Source organism: Balaenoptera acutorostrata, chromosome 14 (assembly GCF_949987535.1).
Source record: "Balaenoptera acutorostrata chromosome 14, mBalAcu1.1, whole genome shotgun sequence".
Taxonomy (NCBI): domain Eukaryota; kingdom Metazoa; phylum Chordata; class Mammalia; order Artiodactyla; family Balaenopteridae; genus Balaenoptera; species Balaenoptera acutorostrata.
This window is the reverse complement of record NC_080077.1, coordinates 10,584,592-10,610,540: the sequence shown is the minus strand read 5'-3', so window position 1 is coordinate 10,610,540 and position 25,949 is coordinate 10,584,592. Positions and strand designations below refer to the sequence as shown.

General features: G+C 40.4%; 1 protein-coding gene across 9 annotated transcripts in view; it reads left to right on the top strand.

The window, feature by feature from the left end:
- The window catches only part of ARID1B (AT-rich interaction domain 1B), a 405,593-nt gene that overhangs the window by 38,912 nt on the left and 340,732 nt on the right, over nt 1–25,949 (top strand). For all 9 annotated transcript variants that reach the window (XM_057527661.1, XM_057527658.1, XM_057527655.1 and 6 more), the window contains exon 2: nt 7,720–7,914. In XM_057527661.1, the coding sequence (XP_057383644.1) occupies nt 7,720–7,914 (195 nt within the window). The remainder of the gene's footprint in view (nt 1–7,719; nt 7,915–25,949) is intronic.

The following is a 25,949-nucleotide window of genomic DNA, read 5'->3' as shown; positions in this document are numbered from 1 at the left end:
ACGTACATCACGTATGGACCTATGAGGTTCTTTTCAGTTCTCAGATTCTGTGTTTCATTGATAAATCCTTTTATCAGGGTGCCTTAAGAATTGTGTGATCAAATGATAATGTATTAAAGTGCTTTGGAAATCATGGTAGATGTTGGTCATTATATGATTATGCAGGTCAGGAGGGTCTTTGGATGGGTTTCTAGAGGATATTACACGAACCTCTGACACTATATGCTAAATTTGAGATGTATATACATCCGGGATGTATTTTTTTTAAAAAAAGGGTGTCCTTAAGAGTTCAAGAATCACAGCTTCTGATTGCTACTTTTTATGGGTAGTTTATGGAAGTTAGTTTATATACATAGGTAACAACCTATTAATATTTTATTTCTAATTTTAATAATTCTGAAAAGTAAAAATCCAGTGATATTTTAGATTTTTAGATTAGGGATAACATTTAAAATGTGGTTAGGAAAAAATATTGTGCCTTCTACTCCTGTTTTGTTTAATGATGTATATGTGAAAAACAAACTTCTTTATTTAAAACTGTAAATCAAAACATGTTTATTTCAGATAAAAACTGCTCAAATAAAAGTTGTCTATAATCCCACCTTTACAAAAAAAAATTTTTTATCATCCCCTTGCCCCCTTCCTTCAGATCTCATTTTGCGGCTCCACAAATATGTATGTTCCCTGTAACTTGCCTTAAGGAGACCAAACGAAAAACAGAAATATTGACAATGGTCCTCTTTCCAAGTCAGTATGTGAGTATTTCGGTTCCTCCCTGCCCCTCCTCTCATGTTGTGAATGGCATCATGGTTAGAGGGCATCAGTAGTTTGATAGTTCTTAGAGCCAAGAACAAAACAGCCTTTCCTGCCTTGTCTGATGTCTTAGAATTCCAGTTCTTGATCCTTCCTGTACCGTTGTAGAATGTGGCAAATATTCCTGACTGACCAGAGGAGAACCTACAGTGTATTGATAACCAAAGTTGAAGTTTCAGTGTTTTAGTTCGAGTCTTAATAAACAGGCACTATTTTGCCATTAATAGAAGTAAAAAAAAAAAAGTGGTTTTAGATGCTGGGTTGCATTTCTTTTTCTACCTGATTCTCATGATCGTACACAGCGGCGTGATACAGCAGAAGGAAATGTGGACCTGAGTAAGGAGACCTGCACTAGTACTGCAGCCCTGGGCCAGTCCCCGCAGCTCCAAGCCTCCATTACGTCATCTTCGGTAATTGGATTCTGTGGTAGTAGTGACAGTGGTAACTGAGAATCTTGGTATTTTCTGGCTTGAAGGGAATATGAATGAAGTGAGGGGAGACTATTTAGTGCCCCGCGCCTGTTTTTGACTTAAACTGATTTTAATGCCATCAGGAGAAGAACTTGACTACTAATGTTGCATTATATATTATCTTTGACTTTACATGCATCTTCTGCATGTGTGTACAGATATTGGTTAGTGAGTTTTACTTTTTATTTTCGAGAACACTTTATGTGATCAGTCCTCATTCCCAGGCAGTTATGAGGCACCATGATCATCCTGAGTCATTTGTGCTATATGCTGAGTGAGACATAAAAAAGTACAAAGCATGGACATTGCCATTTTAGTCTCCTTGGGAGTTAAGAAGTAACACATAAAAATGAAAAAAACGGTACATGAGTTAAATATCAATATAAGGCAACCCAGAAGTCGGTTACAGCCTGCATAGGAGAGATTCTGGCAGGCCCCACAGATAGTGTTACTGGGGTGTGGTGAAGGGGAAGGCTCTCTGGTTCTTGATCCGGGGCTTGAGTGAGCTTGGGTGTAGACAGGCAAAGAGAAGAGCAAGAGCGTCCTCCTGCTTGTGTGTGCTGGAAGTGCGAGTGTAGGTGCGGGGATGGAGGCGGCCAAACGTGGGACAGCTGTGTCCCGTCCACCCCCATCCCCCAGCAAGCCATGGTAGTGTTTGCAGGATGCCTGGGGAAAAAAACAGGCATTTCATAGTTATATTTAGACATCATCACAGAAAAGTCAACATAGATTGCTTCGCGATATGACAGCCACTACTTGCAGGTCACTCTGGCTGGCCCTGATCGTTATCAGCTGAGTTTTCACACAGCTGTAATTCATGCACATCACTCTTAAACATTTGACATTGTTTTATACGTACTTTTCCATGTCCCTGTCCATTCCACTATGCTGATATATTATGGCTCATTCTCATATTCTATAATCCTTGAATAGTTGGGTTGTTTCAGTTTTCTTCTTTGAACAACTAGTCGCTCTGAGATCCTTTTAGTTCTCACTAATTCAATTTTCATTATAATTGTGAGGCAGGTATTCTTTCTCGCATTTAGTGAGTGAGAAAACTAAGGAATAAGCACCAATATTCAGAGTCACACAGTGGTAGTAAGTGTTGGGATAAGGGTGTGGACCCTCTCTGAGTCCAAAGTCCATGCTTTCCCCACAGGACAGACCATGCTTTCTCCCTTCAGTATTAGAAATCATGTAGCTGCAGACAAATTTGGATAAATAGCACCCCTGCCCCATTCAAGAGGGTATTATAGTTGGAACAAGATATAATTTTTGAAGCTTTTGTTTAAAGCTTCTTGTCATAATGGGCTTCCCTGGTGGCGCAGTGGTTAAGAATCTGCCTGCCAATGCAGGGGACACGGGTTCAATCCCTAGTCTGGGAAGATCCCACATTCCGCGGAGCAGCTAAGCCCGTGCGCCACAACTACTGAGCCTGTGCTCTAGAGCCTGTGAGCCACAACTACTGAGCCCACGTGCTACAACTACTGAGCCCGCGTGCCACAACTGCTGAAGCCCATGTGCCTAGAGCCCGTGCTCCGCAACAAGAGAAGCCACCGCAATGAGAAGCCTGAGCACCGCAACGAAGAGTAGCCCCTGCTCGCCACAACTAGAGAAAGCCCACGTGCAGCAATGAAGACCCAACAGAGCCCAAAAATAAATAAATAAAATAAAAATTAAAAGAAAAAAAAGGTTCTTGTCATATTATCCTTCAGAAAGAGTTTACCACTGCTTTATACATACTAGTTCAAATACTCATTTATTCACATTGGGTTTTATTATTTTTGTCATTTATTATTTTTGTCATTTCATACGTAATGGAATATTACTTCGAAAGGTTTCTTTAGTTGCTGGTAAGACAGAACATTTTCCCAAATAATGATTCAAAAGGGGGAGAGTTTTTCTTTCCTTGAGCTCTTGTTTAATCCAGATACATAGATATGATTATAGATCAAGAAGATGTGATAGTCCTTCTTTCTGTGGGTTTTTCAATGCCTTTCTTCAATTTGTGGTTTAAGGAATTTGGCTGAAAAAATTGTGAAATATTATATTCAAAGAAACTACTAATAAGATATCCCCTTAACTTGATATTTAGGCGTGAATACAGTTACGTAGATATCTTTATTATAAATACTTGTGTACGCATACTCTGAAAGAGTGATAATGAGGGAATATCTAAGTATAAAAAGCATCAAGTGTATCTAAAGGATGCTAAAAATATATAGGGACTTGTTCTTTAACTTGGATAATCTTTAAAGGGTAGGTGGATTTCCAGGCCAACCTCTGAAAGCCTATTTAACCTATAATACAGCCTAACCGTGCTACCTAATATGTCTAGAATCTATATTCAAATATATATTTAAAAAATATACTTCGTACTCCTTCTTATTTATTCGTCCCAGGGATGGGAAACCTTCTGAGACTTTAGAGGATGTAGGCAGCAGTGGCAGCTTGCGTGTGTGTGTGTGTGTGTGTGTGTGTGTGTGTGTGTGTGAGAGAGAGAGAGAGAGAGAGGGAGGGGGAGGGGGAGGGAGAGAGAGTTATAACTCATACATACATAACTACATATCTAAATACATACATATCTAAAAACTTATTTGAATAAGGAAGAGTTACAAGAAAGTCTTATCAAGTAATAAAATTCATTAGAAGCTGAGTAACTAAACATAGACTAGTTATGTTAAGACCTCTTTGAAGATGGGCTGGACACCATTGTGACTCTAAAAGCACTTGTCTTATTTTATGGAATTGAAGTCCAAATTGCAGCAGTTGTGGAATGGTAACTAGAAAGGAAAAATGTGCTTGGAATAACATATTTAGAGAAATATTTGAGGACAATTCTTAATGTGGTTGTCTCTGATATAACATAAATTATATGTGAGAATTGAAAATGGTGATTCTGTAGAATCAATAGAAGGGTAGATGATAAAAATACAAAGTTGTTTTGGGTAAGATGTGACTATGAGAAGTGAATTGTTTTTTGGAAAAGTCTTAGATTTGATCTGGGTTTTGTTTTCTTTAAGGAGAGTAGTAAAAAGCAGGGGTTGAGATCCTGCAGTGGTACATATTTAGTGTTAAAAATAGCCATAGTACACAGTGGGATGAATTTGGATTGTGGTTGAATATTTAATAATAGGCCATAAGTAGAGAAGTTTAAAATTAAATAATTTGCACTGTGTAAGTATCTTGTTTTCATATCTGAATCTCACTGAAAGGCATTTGATGCATTTTGAGAGGTAGAGATAATCTGTATTTCATGCTTTTGATTTTCAGAAATCTCAGGGTTAAGCTAACATTTTGACATGGGTGCAAATTAACTGAATTTTAAGTAGGGCTGTGAGAGTTTATGGCAGTGATGAGAAAGATATTACAAAACAGTTTCAGTCACTGATAAGATGAATTTGCTGCACTGTTATCTATAGCATTAAAATATAGACATTCCAATCATTTTCCCATTTTAAATTTCTGCTTTAATTAAACCAGTTTGGGTCGTGCACTATTTAAAGTCAAGTAAGCAGACCTTTCCTATGCCCTGGCTAATTCAGATTGAATGTGAAGATAGGGCTGCCTCGGGCCCCATATTGGAAATTTAGCCTGAAATCTGATTTACTCTCTGTGGGCCATTCATTCACTCTGCGGATTCTAGCATCACCAGCTCAGCCTTGATTTTCACACTTTCATAGAAAGTTTTATTTTATCTTTTGAAAGAAAGTGTGGAAAATCATTACATTTTGCTTTTCTTAGGCATAAATTCTAATTTAAATCATTCTGAGAAAACTTAATTCTTAGTTTTCAATTTTAGTTTCATTACGTGAGGTCACCATGTATGTTTGTATGTTGAATTGTGAAGTCAGCACACAGTTTGTGTAACATCAGTATATTGTTTGAGCAATTTCTGTCATAGTAAGTAAACGTTTTTCTTGACTGGTGAAAGTAGCACAGTTAAAATTCCATGAAATTGTGAATTTTGAGCAGAACTGTTTGGCCTACACATATCTTCATTCAGGTGAGATCAGTTCCTGGCAAATTCCTATGAACCCCTCAGGACTAAGCTCATGTATTTCTGTAGGTAGGCTTTGTTAAAACTCACACCCACTGGCATGCTCTCTCCTCACGGTCCCTTCAGGATGTCTGCTGGGTTGCTCTGGCGTCTTTGTTCAGCCTGTTCACCTCTCCAGGACAGCCGCTGACACTTGTGCACTGTTTGCTTCCAGTGCCCTGCGTAGTGCACACGGTAGATGCTTAGTAAATGTGTGATGAGTGGATTACTCAAGTCACTGAAATGAGCACCAGGGTACCCCTAAGAAGGAGGGAGGGCAGAGACTGCGGGCAGCCTTGGGGGATGTGTAGGAGGAGGGAGGACTGGGGGTTCTTGTAGCTTTCCCACCTTGGGTTTGGGGTCTACGCTCCTGGCTCCCCCTCACCTCCTAGTCATGCTCAGCTCCCCGTCTTCCAGGAGCTGCCCTCACCTCTGCAACAAGACTGCCCTCGCCCAGCTCAGCAGTCACCTCCCAGTCATGAGGCGTAGCCAGAGCTTTAGCCCTCACCTGTTGGACTCCTGGGCTGCAGTTGGCATGTTGCTACACCTGCTCCCTTCTCCTCCATAGCACCATGCTCTCTACAACCTCTAACTACATTTTCTGACCATTCTTTTGGCCTCGTTGCGGCCTCCTTTTCCCATCTTCCTTCTACCCATTGTTCTCTTTTCATACATTCTTCCTGGGTAGAGTCCTTGAGTTTTATGTGCTTCATATTGATTAATTCATCCAGTATTTATTGAGGATTTTCTGTGTGCCAGGTGCCTGTTTGACTTGTGTCCTGGAGATATAATGTGAGTGAGTAAAACAGAAATCGCTGCCCTCCAGGAGCATATATTCTCTGTATGCTGACTTCCCTATTTATGATTCTAGGTCAGACCTTACTCCCCAAGCTGGAAACTCACGGTGGCTCTTCCTTCTGGATATTTTCACCTGGATTTCCTTATAGGAACCTCGATTTTAATATGCAGAATAGTGAAGGCTCCCGCCCCCTGGGGAGGGTTGATCTGCTTCTACTGCCGCATGCTGTCTCACCTGGCGTCTTATCATCTGTTAAGCCACCCTTGACACCTGTCTTCCATCACTCATAAGTCGTGCTGTGTTTCCATTCTCTTACTTGAATCTGGGCTTGCTTTTTGCCCGGCACTGCTACCAGCCCAGGACCTCAGCTCACCTGCCTCTGTGGCAGCCCACCCTGGCTCCAGGCAGCTGCCAAGAGAGTGGTCCTTCCGGAAGACGGATCTGACTCTAGCTCTCTGTTAAAAGCACCCGGTGGTTTATCCCCAAGGTACAATCTGAAGCCTTTAAAATGGCATGTAAGGCTCACCCATCTACTGGCTTCTGCCTGCTCCAGCTGCTGTTTTGCTTCGTCTGGATCTAAACTGTGTATGTTTCCTCACACGTGCCAGGCAGCTCAGCTCCCTTGAGCCTGTGCTTTATGCTGTTTCTTCTGCTCTGTGGTACTCTGTGCCCTGGCCCTCCCCACCTTGAATGTGGCTTCTTCCATTTACCCTGCTAATCTTCAAGCCTTCCTGAGAGTCCCCGTGTACTCAGTGTGAACATAGAGCCTGGCACACAGTAGGCATCAGTATATGGTTTTGGAAGGAAGGAAGGAGGGATCTGTAGGCCTTTGTAGCACCGCGGTGAGGGACTTCCGCCACCACCGCTTTGCTCCTTTGAAGCACCCAGGGCACGAAAGCGCAGACTGAGGCTGCAGTTCGGCTCTCCTGAATGGCCTTGGCCCTGAGGCCCATGGGCTGACTCACCAAGCCAAAAATAAAACTCAAAGTCTAGTTTTGAACTGGTTATGTTTGGTAAGACGCTTACTTGCATAGAGAAGGTGCCTTGTGACTCAGTCTGGGTGCTTATTCATGTGCACTAGTGATCTTTGAAAATTTTTACCCTAGACATTCTGTGTTATCTAAAATCTATCCTTTCACTTTCTAATGAGCACTCAGATGCATTAATGTTTGATCAGGACTTGCAGACTCAGGTCTAAAATAAAGTAATTGTTCGAAGAATACTTTGAAGTCAGAAAGGGTTCCTAACCACTCGCTGTGCTTTGCCTTTGTTACTAGTAAAGCTAAAAGGAGCTGGGTGAGGTTAACTCTCATGCCCGTTTCCTAGACGCATAGTAGAATTTTAGATGGATGCAAAATCTTTCCTTATATTGTTTGCTCCAGATCCCTCTTAATTATTAAAGCCTTGCTAAAAGTAAAAAAAATTAAATGTCTTATATCCACCTAGGTGTTTTTCTGGGTTTTATTTGTCCGGTCATCGTTTTTAATATTTTCAAAAGAAAGGATAGTTGCGTTTTTAATGTATATGTTAGCATAGCAAACTTTCTGCCTTTGTAATAATGACTTAATAAGCCTGCTTCTTCGTGTATTTCTTCACAGGGCAGCCCGATGGATCCCATGGTGATGAAGAGACCTCAGCTGTATGGGATGGGCAGTAACCCTCATTCTCAGCCACAGCAGAGCAGCCCTTACCCGGCAGGTTCCTACGGCCCCCCAGGCCCACAGCGGTATCCAATTGGCATTCAAGGTCGGACCCCAGGGGCCATGGGAGGAATGCAGTACGCACAGCAGCAGGTTTGTGCTAGTTTTTACTCCACTTCCGCACACAATTGGTCCTAGTTTTGTCTTTGTCTTTTACTGTCTACCGAAGATTAGTTTTGAGAGTATTGGGGGGCATTTCACTGATTTTTCTCTACTCTTTAAAAAATTTTCATAGTTTCTTGAAATAATCACAGGTACAATTTCCACCCCCCCCCCCCTCTCTTTTAAAGAAAGAAAAGTGACCTTCTTAGAGCAAAGTGGACAGAATTCCTGTTTGGTAGAAAGCCTGTGTTACCAGCTATATTTGAAAGATTGACTGTGTCATCATTTTGCAGCAAATTATATAGATCTAAGCCCCAAAGTGAACTTGGCTTTCTAATATTTCTGATGTCAGACAGTGTCAGATTTTGAGCTGTGAATAAACTTCTTAGGGTGAAGTTTTAAGTCATTTGAAGGTCTTTCTCATAAAGATGGCATCAGCTTAAAATTTTTTTAGTCTCCCCAAAAGTTATTTTGCTTTTATTTCTTGACGTATTTCTTATAAGAGAATTTGATGTGTATCAGTTTTCTTAGGTTTGATGGGTTTTGTGTTTTTACATAAACAAAAAAGAGTTTTTCTACTTTTAAAAAAATATATTCTTCTCCTTTTTCTCTAGAATCAAGTAGTTGGAGTTACCTTAAATGACCATCTACCTTCTGGCAGTAGTAAGCCTGTACAGTCTCTTGGATACTGGAGAGTATATCCGTGTAATGTTGCCATGAGGAGATTCAGACTTGTTTTAGGGTATTTAGTTTCTAGGAGCACCAGAAAGGCTGATTTATAAATTCCCACACCATGCCTTTAACCTGGTGGTGCATCGGGCTGATACCCTGGTTGTTTTCCTGCCCCCAGATAGGTTATTCCACAGTGTTGCCAAGCAACCCGTTCCAGAGTTTGACAGTACTTCCTCTCAGGAAATTCTTCCCGATGTTTGACCAAAAATCACTGTGGAAAAAAGATTGGATAGAACTTTTGTTCTCTCTAAAGTGAATGTGGAGAATGATATATCATACTTTATATGCTCCATAGCTGTGTCCTAAAAGTTCACAGATAAATGGCACTTGAGCCCTGTCTTTTTAGAGACTGAAAATGGTCTTTCCTCTTTATCTTAGTCTGTCCTTTGGCGATATTTTTACTAAGGCAGTTGTAAGGAAAGATAGAAGCCGCTCAGCCTTTGAATCCCAGCTGTTGGTTCTTTAAATGGCCTTCGTTATTGTCAGAAGTTCTCACCCCTTGTTTACTAAAGATTGGCCACTCAGAATTTTAGCAGTCAGTTGCATACTTAATTGTGTTGTAATTTTATTCAACATTACTCCTTTCTTCCAGTAATACTTCGCTGCCTAGGGTAAAATTCTTTAGTTGAGGCTGCTAATTATGAGAGGGAGATAATTTGTAAATGATTGAAAAGTAGGATGAGAGTTGTGATTTTTTTTTCCCCTCTTTCTTTCTCTCTTCCTTTTATTTTATTTTATTTATTTTTAGGTTTTAAAGCTAATTTTCCCTTAGTTGAGGGGAAGAAGGCCCAGGCAGCCAGCTGAATAAAGTCCTGATTCTACTCTACAGCTGATTTCATTTGGGGGCTGACAGTTCTGAAAGATACTCTGGCCACAGGAAGAGAGTAGAGACAGAAGGGCAGTTGAGAAATAGCAGGACGGGTGGAGGGAAGTAGATGCCGCCACTCCCTGTTCCTGCACCTTCCTTTGCACCATGTTTTCCTGAAGGGAAATTTGAGAGTCATTTCAAAAGGAGCTGTTCATGGCAAGCTACTGGATGAACCTTTACCTTTTTCTCTGAATGAGTTAAAGTCTTATTCGAAGTTTAAGACGTTGGTTTATTTTGCAGTCCCAAAGTGGGAATCTAACAAATGGAGATGTGTGAAGAATGATTACCTAGGAATATTTTTTTCATTATTTTCTTCCCACATATGTAAGGCTAAAAGTAGAGGACATACACAGTTACATAGAATAACCTTAGTTTTCTTGTTTTATTTAATCCTGGTGGATTTTACATACTTTCAAAATCCAGTAACTCTCGGATTTATTTGAAGGGACAAATTGATAAAGTTTACCCACCAAGTATTTTAACAAATTTTTAATTAAGATTTTAGATTAGGTATTTTACTGCTAACCCAAAAAAATGCCTAATTCTGATTAAGCACAGATCTTTCTGATAATGAAAGAAAAATAAGGTATCTGGTAAGAAATTGAATGCCCTGGCTGTCAAACTTCCATACTGAGTTAATCATAATCAAACGTTCTAAATAATCTTTATTGCTTTTTTACTTTTTCATTTACTTATAATACGACCTTGAAGTATTGTTTTTTGTTTTGAAACCTAAAAGGCTAAAAAGAACTGCTAATGCATTTTTGAATGTGTGTAACATTTTAAAGGGGGACACACAGCATAGTACCAAGTTCATGTGATCAGTTAGGTGTAGGCTAATTAATAGCTTTGGAAAGGAAAAAAAATAATGCGGGTTTTGGTAAAGGTTATTAGAACACATTTATTTTGTTAGCTTTAGTCTGTGTCCTTTGGTGAGGAATTTTCGGTGAGTTACTTCATTTGAGAATTTTGGATAATTATAAATTTGGTCCACAAACAAGGTCCTGGCACAGTGATTGGCTGCCAGTCCTATCCATCTTCTCTTAGTGCTGATGTAATTGGCTAAGCATTGTTGTGGTCATGGCTGCTAATGTTCTTCAGGGAAAAAGTTGGAAGATAATAATGACATTGAGTTTTTATTGAGTGGCCATCACCACCTAGGCATGACTTGACTTTGGATGGCCTCCAAAGCTTTCTGTGCTTGGTTTGTGAACCTCTAATGAGCTGAATCCAGTTCATTTAATATTGCTCATATATTTCTGCAAAGGATTAAAATGTAGGAATTCAAGTTTGTATATTGAGTTGCCCACTTACTAGCTGAGTGGTAAGTTGTCTTTGGCTCAGGGGTCACAGTTTGATTCCTGGCTGGCGTTCTACTCCTGTGACAGGAATTTTAAATGAGTATTCTGTTAGAAAGAACCACAGTGCTTATATGAAATTTAACATGCATAGTATCACTGCTTACTTTTTGTCTAGGAGAGTTAGGGGGAACTGGCCATTGAGTGTTGGATTTTAGTATTAACCTGGGGATTCTTGATTTGTATGGTGATAATTTTATTTTTGAAATATACTCATGACTGGGTCTTTGAAGCATGATGTGATAATAGTACGTCATTTTGGTATTTATTAACTGGAACTAGACTTGTGGTCTTTCACTTGCTGATTCTCTCACATCATCAGGCAAATACATGGTAAACAGATTAGTTTTGCACGGTGTCCTAAAAACTAGTCTGCTTGGGTTTTTATTGAGCTGAGAGGGGAAATGAATTTTCTGTGCCTCTGTGGAGAATGTTCTGCCTCTAGGCTCCTGGAATTCAAACCTGGGGATGGTCAACAGAAGTACACTGGTTGATTTCATCTAATACGGAGCTACACAGAGGATGTATAATCTTTAAGGTTACTAGAATCTGACTCTGACTTTTTTAGATTTTGCTTTTTTAAACTTAGACACCAATGTATCCTTTGCTTGATCAGGGATGTGGGTGAGCAAATGTTTTATTTCAGTTTTCTTGTCCTTTGTGATCATAAATGTATACATAGGCCTATGCTGACTTGCTTTAAAAAAGATTTGTCATATAAAAGAAATAACACCGAGAAGAAATAGGTTACAGAAGCGAAGTTATATTTATTTGTGTCAAGCTGATTTCAGTTATGTGGTCGGAGATTTTTCTTGAGTTATCAAGGGTTATTGGACTGATATTTTAACTCTCCATATCTTGTTGCAGATGTTTGTATAACCTGATACCTGTTGGAATTATAAAACCAGGGAAGGAGAAAAAGGGCGAAGTGAGAGATGTATAAGTTCATGAGTGCCTTTGCAATGGGAAAACATGACTTTTTAGTTTTTAAAAACATCTGTATTGCGAAGACCTTTACAACAACAAGAATATGGAATATAATTATTGCTTTGAAAGATATCGTGGCAAAATTAAATAGAACTTGTTATTTTTGTTAAGGTGACCCATCTGAACTTATCACTTTCAATCTAAATAACAACTGAATTCAACACTGAGGTTGTTTTGAAAAAGACTTTAAAAATGAATAGGAGTTTTAATTTGTGCCTTTATCTTCTACACCCTTTGGATGTGTCTATTTTGCTGTGTGCTTTTTGAGTAAAATATTTATTTCAGAACATAAGCATTTTATTTGGTACCATCTTAACAGCCAAAACACTTCTTCCAATGCACATATTTATTTTGGCAGCAGATGTTTCTAAAAGGAGACAAACATTACAATTGTTTGGCTAAAATAAATGTTTTCTTTGGGGTTATTAAGGAGCCAAGTGAATTCTAGGATTCCCACCTGTGTTACTTTATATTGTTAGTCTATTCTGGAAAAAAAAATTGCTTTTTAAAATACAGTTAAAATTATGTTTCGATATAGTTTTAACAATGTTTCTGAAAAGTAAGGAAGAATGGAGTGAGAAGGACTGGTTGAAAGAGTTTTTTGACATGAAATGTTTGTTTAGACTGAATCCTAAGTGTGAATTCAATAGTCAGGGCTTAATTTTAGTTTTCTCTAAAAAAGAGCTGAGGCTTCCTATTTAAGGAGCATAATAGGGTGTGATAGGATGAGAAAGGAAGGCTTGACTTAGTGAAATAAAGGAAGGCTTAACATAATGGAGAGGAATGGGTGCCTAGTGTCTGTTTTACATTCAGAGTCTTAATTTTTTGATAGTTTATATTCACTCAGAGACACCTACCTGTACTGAATAATATATTAAACATGTATTTTACATGTATATAGATATTATACACATATAAACAAACAAATCAATAAGATGAAGGTAAGCTTTTTGGCCAATAACATAGTGAATGCTTTGAGATTTCTTTTGCTGTGTTATTCATAGCATTTTTATATACTCATGTTCTGTTCTAAGAGACTTGGAGCCAAGCTGCTCTGCTTGTATACCTGAAATGTTTGGAGTTTTTTCAGCTGGTTGCAGATTTGTATAAATAATGGCCTTTTGTTGGCCACATTTTGTCTTGATTTCCTCACTTGTTCTTCATCAGTGAATATGAAGGTGTATAAGCTTTACACCTCACATTTCTGCTTCCAAGTAGATAGCAGATGCTACTGTCTTTGATGCCAAAGTTCCCTGTAGATGGAGTTTTGTACCAAGAAAATATTTTTGAAAAGATCTGTAGAAATGGTAATTTTTAGTTGTGCTTTAAAATTTAAATTTCTGGACTATTTAACTGGTTTTATTTACTTCTTATATTGCAGTTGAATTTCAACATATTTTGAAGCATTCAGTGTGACATTCTTAACAGAGGTGTGTTAGAAGAGATCACATTTTAGGTTAAATATCAAGTTTTAAATCTTTAGCCTTTTTTCTTAAAAATGAGGTAAGACCAGGTTTTATACTTGAAAGTTTAATGAGAAAATGTGAAATGATCTCTCGTAGTTTGGAAAGCTACTTTTTTAAATTTTATTTTATTTATTTCTTTTATTTTTGGCTGTGTTGGGTCTTCGTTGCTGAGTGCAGGCTTTCTCTAATTGTGGCGAGTGGGGGCTACTCTTCGTTGTGGTGCGCGGGCTTCTCATTGCAGTGGCTTCTCTTGCTGCGGAGCATGGGCTCTAGGCGCGTGGGCTTCAGTAGTTGTGGCGTGCGGGCTCCAGAGCGCAGGCTCGGTAATTGTGGCGCATATACTTAGTTGCTCCGTGGCATGTGGGATCTTCCCAGACCAGGGCTCGAACCTGCGTCCCCTGCATTGGCAGGCGGATTCTTAACCACTGCGCCACTAGGGAAGTCCTGGAAAGCTCCTTTATATTAGGAAGTTTATACTGATGTATGTGTGTGTGTGTGTGTGTGTGTGTGTGTATGTGTATATATATATATAATTATTTTTTAATCTGGACATTTACATTGCCCTAGAAATTCTAAAGGTTACATACAGTGTACAGTGCCTATTCTCTGCTGGTAGCTTATTCTGTTTTGTCATTTACATATGAGTTCTATGTATTTTACATATATAGACATTCAACCTAAAATATCTGTTAAGCTTTTCTATTATATTTTTATTTTTGAAATGTAAAACTCAAGTATATGTTTTAGGTAGCATTATAATCACTTGAATATATTTTAAATAAATTTGGTTTATTTGCTTTCATCAAATAAACATTTAGTGTGATATTTATGTTAAAATTTAAACCATTCAGTTAAAGCTAACGGTTGATAACAGTAAAATCAACCAACCGCATTCCTTCACAGCTCCCTGAAAAACAAACAGTAAAAACAAAAATACCAGAAGATAAGTTGAAAGTTAAACTAAGTGGCGTAGCTTAGGCCAGTGGTTCTCAAACTTCGCCAAAGGTTAGACTCTCCTGCAGTGCTTTGGTGCCTCCCAGATGGATGCCCTTATCAATGGCATCTGAATGTAAAAGCGTCCCTCTTTCTAAGCTCCACAGGTGACTCTCCTGTGCAGCTAGGGTTGACAACCAGGTGTCGGAGATAGACACAGAGGCAGCTTCCCGACCTGCAGCCGTACGCCCTGGGTGCTTGCTCTCCAGCCCTCCTCCGGTGAGTCAGAAACTCACCACGGCTTAAAGGGAAGAAATGTGGCCAGATCCAGGAGTTGGGACAGTTCAGTCCTTGTCGGTTAATGCTTCATCTATGTACAATATTGGAAAAATCTGTATCTCACTCTGCTCATCTGCTAAATGAGTTTGACTGTAAGATCTCCCAGCTTGGATTTTTCCCGTTAAGATAATAGTAAGTTAATGTCTTTTTATTTTAGTTTTAGAGTTTAGAGTCTTGTCATTTCAAATACAGTCTTGTGAAATTTAAGGGTTAACGCTTGACAGGTTGTATTCGTACAGCTACTAACCCAAATTCTTTAAAATTCTTTCTAAAGGGGAAAGAGATTAGCTCAAAGATTAGCAAATTGTTGTAATCAGTACAATAAATTATCTTCTAACTTTTTTTTTTCCAATAAATTTATTTATTTATTTTTGGCTGCGTTGGGTCTTCGTTGCTGAGCACGGGTTTTCTCTAGTTGCAGCGAGCGGGGGCTACTCTTCATGGTGGTGCACAGGCTTCTCATTGCGGTGGCTCCTCTTGTTGCAGAGCACGGGCTCTAGGTGCGCGGGCTCAGTAGTTGTGGCTCGCGGGCTCTAGAGCACAGGCTTAGTAGTTGTGGTGCGCGGGCTTAGTTGCTCCGCGGCATGTGGGATCTTCCTGGCCCAGGTATCGAACTTGTGTCCCCTGCGTTGCAGGGGGATTCTCAACCACTGCGCCACCAGGGAAGTCCCCTAACTTATTATTTTTGAAGTGAAAATTTTCTCAGAGAACCTCTTTTTCCTGAATACCTGATGTGTGTTAGATATGTAGAATGTTATTTTTTTTCTTAATATGTAGAAAATCTTAAGTTTGAGGTGCTAACTTTACTTGGAGTCACAAAAAGAATCAAAGAGAGCAAGTAATTACACATTTTACACATTATTACTTTCTAAGTAGTTCTGAAAATAGCATATACTGTACAACATTGGGATAAACTGTGTACAGTGAATTCTTAATGGAAATAATAAGTTTTAAAAGATTTGTCCTGTGCCGTTACTTCAACTGCTCTTTTACCTCCACAAAGAAGAGTTGGATGCTTTGTTTTTGTATTTTAAAACAGGTTTTTTCCTAAGGGTAAAAGAAGTCTCTTCTTTTATGTTAGTGGAAGAAAGTTAAATTCTTTCTGGTAATAAGTTGTTTATGGCAGTTTGATTATTTTTATATGCAACAAATCTATTAAGGCTATTTGCCCTAATAGTTTTGAAAATAGCTATAAAAGTTAAAACTGTAGTTGTGAATGGAATTCGAAAAACACTTTAGTGGAGAGGGAGAAGAGAAAGAAGGTAGGTGGGAGCATGAAGGGAAGAGGGGATTACAAGGAGAAAAAGCAGGAAGCCTCAGCAGCCTTGCTTTTCTCAGTGGGGCTGTGTGGACGCCTCACTAGCACTGGGGACCTTGCTCAGTCCAGGTTTCTCTGACCTCAAGAGGAACTCCCTACGTGGAGCCAGGTGTTAGAAAGTTCCTGGAAATTCTGGAGCTGAGACTTGAGTGTGGTTAGTGTGTGTGTATAACATGACATCCCTTGCCTACTAACAAAGTCCGAAACCCAAGGTTAGTAACTGTCTACAGCAGCAGGCATTACGCAGCTTCCCATTTCCTACAAAAAAGTGTGTTTAACCTAGAAAACAGATTGTTCCAAAGATTTAAGCAAATTGGTCTCCCTTTATTGGTATTAAGTCATTAAGAGTATACTTTTTTTTTCTTTTAAATAACTACCAAACAGACCAATGGAATTGGCTCTTCAGGGTTAGTCAAAGGCACTGCCTTTGTTCTAGACAACATCAAACATTCAGAAACAAAAAGTAAGATGAATATCAATAGCAAAAAAAAAAAAAAAAAGCCCCAAAAAACAAACAAACCAACCCAGAAAGTACTGGAATAAAAATGCAAAAAAACTATCATTGCTGAGGTAATTAAGTTTTACTTAATGGTCCTGAGACTGAAAAAATCTAGTTCTACCTGGATGGCTGTAGGAGCTGGTCCCAAGGAGGGCTGGGGAGATGTCTGCTGGGAAGGGAACACCAATTTGAGATGTTTCCACAGAAAAGACAGCCAAGCAGGGACGGTTTCCCAACACTAAAAGTAAAAAGTTCCTTTTTAATCAATATCATCATCATGATTGCTGCCAGAGAGAACTGGGGAAGAGGTAAGGGTCAGAATAATTGTTGGTCTGTGGGCTTCAGAATACTTCCTTAAAACAGTCAGCCAGAAAGGAGACTTCCCTTTCCTTTAATTACTATGTTACCTTGAAATTTCCAATAAAATCTTGAGATAGCCCAATAATCTAGGTATCTTAGGCGTTTTACATCTTTGGAGGGTCTCCTCAGTGTTTTGGGCTTCATACAGAAACATGACTTTCCTTCTCTACTTCCTACCTGTATGTCCCTTGCCACTTGTCAGGGTCTCAGAGATGAGAGGATCTCATTCCCTGGTAGTTGGCCAAATTCTGATAGTTGGAGAGAAGAGGAGAGACCAGAATTCCCTTCCAAGTGCACTGGGCTGCCGGAGAGAGAGCTCTCTTCCTTGTCCACTGTTGTCTGCGGCTGAGTTCTCCCCCGTTCTTCTTCCTCGTTGGCTTAAAAAATAAAGGGTGGAAGGAGTGATAACGTATGACATCACTGGCCCTGTCTTCACGACATCAGGTGTATCACAGCACCTGTAGAGAACGTCCCAGAATGACAGTTAAAGGACATTTTACTACACACGTGCAGCAGGTCACAAGAGTAATAAAGTACGGAATGAACAGTGAAGCAGAGGGATCTGGGGGATTCCAGTTCTGACCACTGCTGCTAAAAGCTGCAGAAATGGGGCAACAAGCAACGTGCAGCGTGTGTAGTTCCAAGTCAGGTTCGGCTATGGTCAGTCTAACTGGAAGAATTTAAGTCATCTGAATGCATCCTAGCTGCAAGGGAGGCTCTGAATTTGAGTTCTGAATTCATAACTGGCGGGGGTGGGGGACGGGGTGCTTTTGGTTACTAAATCTTTGTAGAGAACACTTGACGGTTCCCAAGTTTCTCCTGTGTAAAAAACACCTGCTCCGTTTCCTCCTCCAGTTTTCCTCACTCCATAAATGGCAGCTTCGTGCTTCTGCTTTGCTTGCCCAGGCCCAGACCTCACAGTCATCCTCTCTTTCTCAGCCTTTCAACCTGTTAAATAATCCCATTGCCCCTTTTTTTCAAAATAGATCCCGAAACTGAGTACTTCTCACCACCTTGACAGCTACCACCCTGGCCAAGCCCCCATCTCCCATGTGGATTATCACAGTGGACTCCAGAATGGTCCTTTTAGAGGGTGTACGTCAGGCCCTGGCCTTGTCTCTTTGAGTCCCCCCCTTCACTCAGGGTCCCCAGGACTCCACCACTAACCCTCACCCCTCAAAATACCGTCTTTCTTCCTCTGTGCCTTCGTGTCTGTCCTTGCTGTGCCTCTGAGGCTTTGGCCAGGTCTTTGTAAGTCTTGCTTTGTAAGTCTTACTACTTCTAGCTTTCTGTTCAAAGGAGTGTTAATTTGAGGTGCCACCTCCGACTTCCTCGAGCAGAAGCACACACCTCCCGCCCGGGCACTCTTCCTTCCTCTGCTGCGCTTACCGCCTGCCTGGGCTTGCTCCTGTTCGGGCGTAAGCTCCGGGCAGCAGGCACTTGGTCTTGCCCCGCTGCAGCCCATCATCTAGAGCAGTACGTGACACTTCACGAACATTTTCAAACAAGCGAAGGAAAGAATTTGCAGAATTGTAGACTCTGGCCAGTGAGATCCATGGACCCCAGTGCAGAGAGGTCCGAGTGTGTTAGCGGCGCGTCTGGCACCCGTGCTCGGCCGAGGGCAGGCTCTTTCACCGTTGCCTCCTTAGATTCCAGTTGAACTCAGCGCCCAGCTCCTCCGCTGACCTGTAGGAAGCCTGCTGACGTCTCTGAGCTGTACTTTTAACCCTGTGTTTAGACCCCTGAGGAGTTCCTGGTACCTGAGGTGGTTACAGCAGGCTGGTCTTCCGCTGTTGCTTATTTCAGCGTGTGTCGTGCAGGGGCCTGTGTTCCTTCTGGCTGGTGCTGACCCCATTGCCGAGGCTGGAGACAGCTGCTCGCTGACTGCCTGGCCCGTGGTGCTCCTCTGGATTTGCCTGTATTCAGTGTAGCGCTCTAAGCAGGGAGAGGGGCTAAGATTCTAGCTCAGAGCTGAATCAGATTTGGTGCCAGCGTGCTGCGAGCTCAGCTCTCTGTCCTAACACCGGTCATCTGACGTCGCTTACTGTAGACCACCCCTGCCCTCCACCCCCAAGTAGTTAGGAGGCCGTTTAAAAGAAACGTCGTTTAATCGTCTATTAAACGGCCGTTTAATAGAAAGTCGGTTTTCCGGTAGGGATTTACTGCCGGAGGGAAGAGAATTCCTTCCCAGTGGAGGCAGAGCTCTGCCGTGTGTGGTGGAAGTATGGGGGCTGTGAAATGATGGGGGAACATTTTACATCCATGCTCATACTGGAGTTGTGTAAAAGTCAGTGTTTATTTATGGAGAAAACCGTTAAGTGTGACATTTTAGTTCTCCGTAAGTGGAATTGATAAGTTGAGCTCACTGTTCTGAGTAGGCATGCTTTATGGGGCCAGAGTACTTCTCCGAAGCTTAGCTTTTAGAAAGGGTATATTGCGGACAGAGATTTGGAACTGTAGCCTTTACACCCACACTACGCTGTAGCTTGTTTCCAGAAGTGGAGGTCATGGCTACACCTAGGATGAAAGTACACCTAGGAGTAGAGAAAGGTGATTTAGCTTGAATCTTAAAAAATGACTGCCGTGTGGTTTATTCCCGTTGAGGATGTATGGTAGGTAAGTACTTCTCACTTTCCAGGAAGGACAGGAATTACCGGCCCCCTCCTCCCCCCACAGTGTCCTTGTCGTCTTCCTGGGCCCGTTTTCCTAGTACTCTTATGAGAGGCGGTCACTAGATGACAAAGTGCAGTCGTGGTGCCAGGTGTTATACTAAGTATTTTTGCATTACACTCATTTAATTCTTGCCACGCTATTTATCTCCATTTAAAATTATTATTAATAATAATAGCTAGCGTTTGTTAGGGCTTATTCTCTGTCAGGCACTGTTTTTCTTGCTTTACGTGGATTAACTCAGTCCTCACGATGGCCTTCTGAGGTAGGTGTTAGGGTCCTCACTTTATAGATGAGGAAAGTGAGGCGAGAGAGGTTAATCAGGTTGTTCAAATTTACACGCTTACTAAGTGGCAGAGCAAGGACTTCAGATTCTTGGCACTTTAACTCGGGGCCCATGCTAGCACTACGTTTTATGATTCTGGTAAAATTGGAACGCTTCTCATCACTGAGACTAGGATTCATTTGAGTTCTTAAATAATAAGACTGATTATAATTAAGGTAGACTCATTTTGACATTGCATATTAGTTTCATGGAAAGTCCTTTGTGACTTTTACCAAGTTGAAAACCGAATGTTACCATGTCTATCACGCTTAGAGTTTTTTTTAATTGAGGTGAAATTCACATAACATAAAATTAACCACTTAAAAGTGTACAATTCAGTGACATTTAGTACATTCACAGTATTGCATAACTATCACCTCTATCTAGTTCCAAAATTTCTTTGTCACCACCAAATGAGACCCCTGTACCCGTTAAGCACTCACTTCCTAGTTCCTCCTCCCCCTAGGTCCCCTCCCCCTAGCAACCACTAATCTGCTTTCTGTCTCTATAGATTTACCTATTCTGGATATTTCATATAAATGGAATCATATAATATGGGACCTTTTGTGTCTGGCTGCTTTCAGGGTTCATCCCTGTGGTAGCATATATCAGTGCTTCATTCCTTTTTTTTGTCTGAACATTATTCCATTATGTGGATAATACCACATTTTATTTATCCATTCATCTGTTGATGGACGTTGGGTCATTTCCACTTTTTAGCTATTGTGATATGGAAATATATAAAGAAGCTAAGTTTTGAATAAAAACTTAAACATTGTTCATTTCCCCCTTAAATGAGTTTACTAGTTGACTTTTATGTTCGTCTCTGACCTCTGCTTTTATAAATAGGAGTGTAAAAACTGCACCTCTCATCAGTTTTTCTGATTATTGCCAGTTTTATCTGTTATTATTGCCCCTGATAACATATTTTAGGGCATCTTTTCTTTTTTTTTTTTATTGGTATTCATTACATTGTTTTTAATATTAATGACAAGATGTAAGCCTGGCATTATATGATTATTAAAAATTAGTTACATGGAAATCCAGAGCCACACACGAATTAAGTCAAATTATTTCTTTTCAAGGTAAAGATGTAAGGGATGACTTAGCTTGTTTTAAGTTGATTACCTTATTCTTATAATTCTGAGTAAGGAAGGTCGCAAATCCTTCCTTACTAGTGGCTCACCTGCCATTTGGAAACATGAATTTGAACTTACGTTTTGATTGCTTTGCCGAATATGCACACTTTAATCATTCCTACAGATAACATATGGTTGCAATATCCAGCAAGTTAATTATAAAGATTAGATTAAAAAGGACACCAGTGTCAGTGTCAGTATTCGCAAAATTTCCCTTGTTGCCGTTACTGTTATACTTTGCTTAGTTTGGTTCTGGCGCATGGACCACAGGGGTCAGTCTGATTGGCTGGGCGATGCAGCTGAGCCCAACAGTCTCTTCTTAATGAATTATCATATTCATTCTGAAGGATCTTTCCTCTTTGGTATTTAAAAAAGAGAGCGTACTTTAAAAAATATCACAGATATTTAATGTTGGTTGGACATCTGGCTACAGATGACCAGTATTAAAGAGGGTCTGCGGTATGCTCCTCACTCAGTATAAAGGGCTTGCCATTGAGAGGCTCACAGTCTAGTGGAGGAGACATGTAAATTGAAAAGTTAAAAAAAGTTTCCTCAGTATATGTACGCAGTTTATAAAATAGTATTACAAGGCTTCTTGAGAAAAATACCAGTTCCTACTCCATCTTTCCTTGCCCTTGAGTTCCATTTCCTGGAGGCATTCATTTTCAACTCATAATAATTTATTCTGGTACTTAAATCCATTTCTAAATGACATGATTATGTTGCTATTTTTTTTTTCAAATTTAGACTGTATCTATTAATTCTACTATGTAAAAGTTAACTCTTTTTACACTGTCCTGCCTTACAGTTCCTTTTCCCTTTCTTGTCCCATTAAGGCTAAATCAGCATTCAGTGTTTACATTAATAGGGCTGTATAAAGTAACTGTCTTTAGTTGAGACATGAACTATGAATATATTTCTTTAATATACAACTTTTTGTTTTCTTGGTGTTGATAATTGCCTCACTGTTTTACTTTTGAAAAATGTAAATATCACCAATTTATCTTCATCCTCTGATAGAACTGTACAGGCCCTCTCAATAAGGTGGAACCCATCAATTAATCAGCTCTATTCAATGTTTTTCATGTTCTTGGATGCCCACCCTCTGTTGAATAGCTGTTTTATGTTTGGAGAAATGCCCACGTTTAAAAGCTCTGCCTCTGCAGTTCAGAACTCAAATTCATAGGCTCCCTTGCAGCTAGGATGCATTCAGATGACTTAAATTCTTTCAGTTAGGCTGACCACGGCAGATTTTGATCTGGAATGAAGCATGTTGCATGTTTCCAAATTTCTGTGGCTTTCGGCAAGCAGTGGTTGAGTCCCCAGTAAGAACTGGAATCCCTCTTCCTCTTTTTCTGCATTCTGAACTCCGTTACTCTCATGTCTTGCTGCATATGTGTAGTAAAATTTCCCTTAACCATCATTCTTAGAATTACTTTGGCTTCAAACTCAATTTTCTGAATCTATGTCTTCATGTAGTCCCTCATTTTAGTGGGGTATATTCTCTAGTAGCTCCTTAAGAAGGGTGCAGGAGAGGAAGGTTTTCCTGCATGTCAGAAAGATGTCATTTCTGCCATTACACTTGATTAGTTGTTCGGTTGAGTATAGAATTCTAGATTGGAAATAATTTTCCTTCAGAAGTTATTGTTCGATTGTTCTCTAAGCTTCTGTTGAGAAATCCAGTGCCTCATCCTTTTTATGCCACCTATTTTTTCCTCTCTGGTGACTTTAGAAGCTTTTTATTTCTCTGATTCTAAAATATTGATGAACCTTGCAGGTGGTATTTTTCTGTTCATTTTGCTGGGCCAATCCAGTGTGAAACTCAATTGTGGGAATTTTTTGGAAGGGAGGGCTGTCATTTCTTTGATAATTTCCTCATCTTGATTTTTCTCCTCTCTTACTACCTGGAACTATTATTAGTCAGATGTTAGAAGTTCTGGACTTGTTTGTTTGTTTATTATTTAATTCTTTATTTTTTAAACCTTTTGTTCTATCCTTTTTTCATCCCTTTGTCTTTTTTATTCCATTTCCTGGTAGATAGTCTTAGTTTGTTTTCCAGCTCTTCTGGTGAATTTTTTGTTTCTGCTTTCATAGTTTCACTTTCCATGAACTTGTTTTTGTCTAAATTGCCTTTTAAAAAATACTATCTTATTCTTTTTCTCATGGATACGGTAGTTTATCTCGCTGATGATCATTTTAGGATCTTTGTTTTTGAAGATTTGCTCCACAGTGTTCTCCTTCTGTTGCCTTTGAGCCCTCACTGTCCTCACCCTTTACTGTCTCATGTTGGAGGCTTTCTTGAAATGTCTGTTGTAACAGTTTGGTGCACATGGACAGAAAGCTAAAAACTGACAGAAAGCTCTGTGTACTCCGACAGGCATGTCCACTGCTGGGCCTGCATGATGGGGAGGGGATCAGACCATTTTGTTTGAGACCCCTCACATGTTATCTGTGTTCTCCCTTCCCCACAGTTACTCATCCAGAGAGGAAGTCAGGGCATCTGGAAGCTGAATCTGTGTGTGTACGTGTATGTGCATATGTGTGCGTGCATGTGTGTGTGTGTGTCTTTCCATTTAATGCTCTCTTTTCCAGCCCCTCTCTACTGCCAACCCCTCCAGATGGTAATCCTCTTGACTTCTGACAGGATTGGGGTGGGGATTAGGAAGGGGGGCTCTGAATAACTACTAACATATTTCACCCACCCCCTGCCACCCTCTGATTCCTGAGTCTTTGGGGTTCTGAGCTTTAATTAGTTTGCTTCTTATCCTCTCACCTAGAACAAATTAAAACTTTAATTATCACTTGTCTATCTGCTTTACTCCTTCCAAAAATTTTTGACCTCCCTTATCTGCTATCATCTCATCTTCGGTTTTCTTTGTCCTTGTGGGTTTATAGTTTAAAACAGTTCCTTTACTTTTATTTGAATGGGGTTCTATGAGGGAGTAGAGATAAACATGATTATTTAATCTGACATGTTTACTGGAAATCTCTACAGAGACATCTTTAATAAAGCAGTTTTTTTTCTTACCAGTCTGTTGGGAACTTAAGAGGTTTTCACAGTGTGCTACCTGGTAATACCCTAGACTTTCCAGTGGCTCAAGGAATTCGAAGACCAAGAGTCAGCCTATGAATAAATGAACTGAACAGCACAACTGGAGTGTCCTCTGGTTGGCAGGGCGCCTGGCCTGAGGAGGCTGTGTTAGGCGGGGGTGGCCTTTGTTTAGAGTAGCCAGGAAAAGCCTCCTGGAATTCAGGAAGTGCTGCTCAGGGGAAAATGACCTCCCCAGCTGTGTTTAGGATGGAGCCAAGGGGAGGTCGGAAGTAGGAAGGCCAATAAGGCTCTCTTACCAGCCAGAGGAGAGATCAGTGCCCCGTCAGGATAAAAGTTCCCCACTGAAGGGGAACCGGGAGGGAGAGTCTAGTTGAGAGAGGTGATACAGCGGGGGAAAAAAAAAAGTTGGAGGTTAATGGCATATGAGAGCAGACATTTTAATGACATTTAGGTCGAAGATGATCCTCATGTTTTCAGTTTTAAGGATGCACTGAATGCGGCTGCATTCTATCATAAAATGATTTAATGCAAATCTACAAGTAGGCAACATTTTTCTGGTTGCCTTTTGCTTTTAAGAGGAAAAAAAAGGGCAAGTTAAGTAAACTTCTGTAAGCTTACATTTAAATAGAAAGGAGTTCCTGACTGTCGCCCTGGGCCTGCTGTCCGCGCACGCACCCTGGGAGCCGGCGGAGGCCCCGGTCCATCCAGCAGTCAGAGAGCAGCGGCTGTGCTTCCGGCCTCACTTACCTGCCTCCGCCCCGTCCTGTCACCGCACACCTCTGCTTGCAAGGTTGAGAGTAGGAATCATGACAGAGAGGTCTGAGAACCTTCAGTTCTCCAAGAAAGATGAAATGATGTTCATCTACGGCAGAAAATTTTACTCATGTCGATGTTTACATGGAATTTTTGACAATAAAGGCTGAAACCAAAAGAAAGTTCTGATTAATACTTATTTATCCAGAAAATTACATTAACCATAGTGGCATAATCCTTGAGCGCTTCAGCATTCAGCTGTGTGTGATCTTGCTGCATGGGAGTTCTGTCTGAGGGAGCAGCTTCATGGTATCTGTATGTGTGGCCCAGTGCCAAGACCAGTGGGAAACTAAGAACAACAACGGCAAACTGTTAGAGTAATTACAACAAAAGTCAAGATTGTAGCCTTACGTGTCAGGAATAAATAAGAGTCCAATTTATTTGGCCAGTGTTTGATGTTCACATTGCCGTTTATGTAACTGTACATATGGTCTTTCAAAGTGATTGTGCTTTTTCACAATGAAGTATCTGCCCACTTTTATCAGCTTTCACAAATGTTATCTTTTTATGTCTCCATCACAATTAAAACACTGATTGGTAATCAGAATACTTCAGGAAAAAAATCTGATGTAATAAAACACTGATCGGTAATCAGAATACTTCAGGAAAAAAATCTGACGTATCGACCACCATCCTGGCTGGAGGTGGTGGTTATTCTTCCCGGAACATTTTGGTGCGCTGGTGTTGGCCTCATCCTCAGGCCCCCTTAAGTTAAAAATACCTGGTGTGTGGTCTTGCCAGCTGGCCAGAGGCCAGGCTTTTTATAGCGTTGTCTGGCCTGGGAATGGAACGTAGCACTAAGGGGCGGTGCAGGAGTGGCCCTGTGGGTAGGGTCTTCTCTGGCTTGGGGGGCCCTGCTGCCACCCTGTCCTAACTCTGTCACCCTAAATAAAATACAAGAGTAATCTGATGCCAATCCCCACTCCCCCGTATCTTTTGGTAAGATGTTTGTTAAACTAACCAAGGAGACAACTTGAAGTAAATTTTCCCATTATTTTTGCAGCCTGTTGTACCATCTGCTAGGGAGAAACTTTGCTGCCTAAGTACATATACTTGTACTAATTAATTGAGCACCAGGTTCCTAGCGAAACATGTTTATTAAATGTCAACAACTTGGGGACATTTAGTCTTCGTTTTTGGTCTTCTGCGTCCAGAAGCATTTCTCCT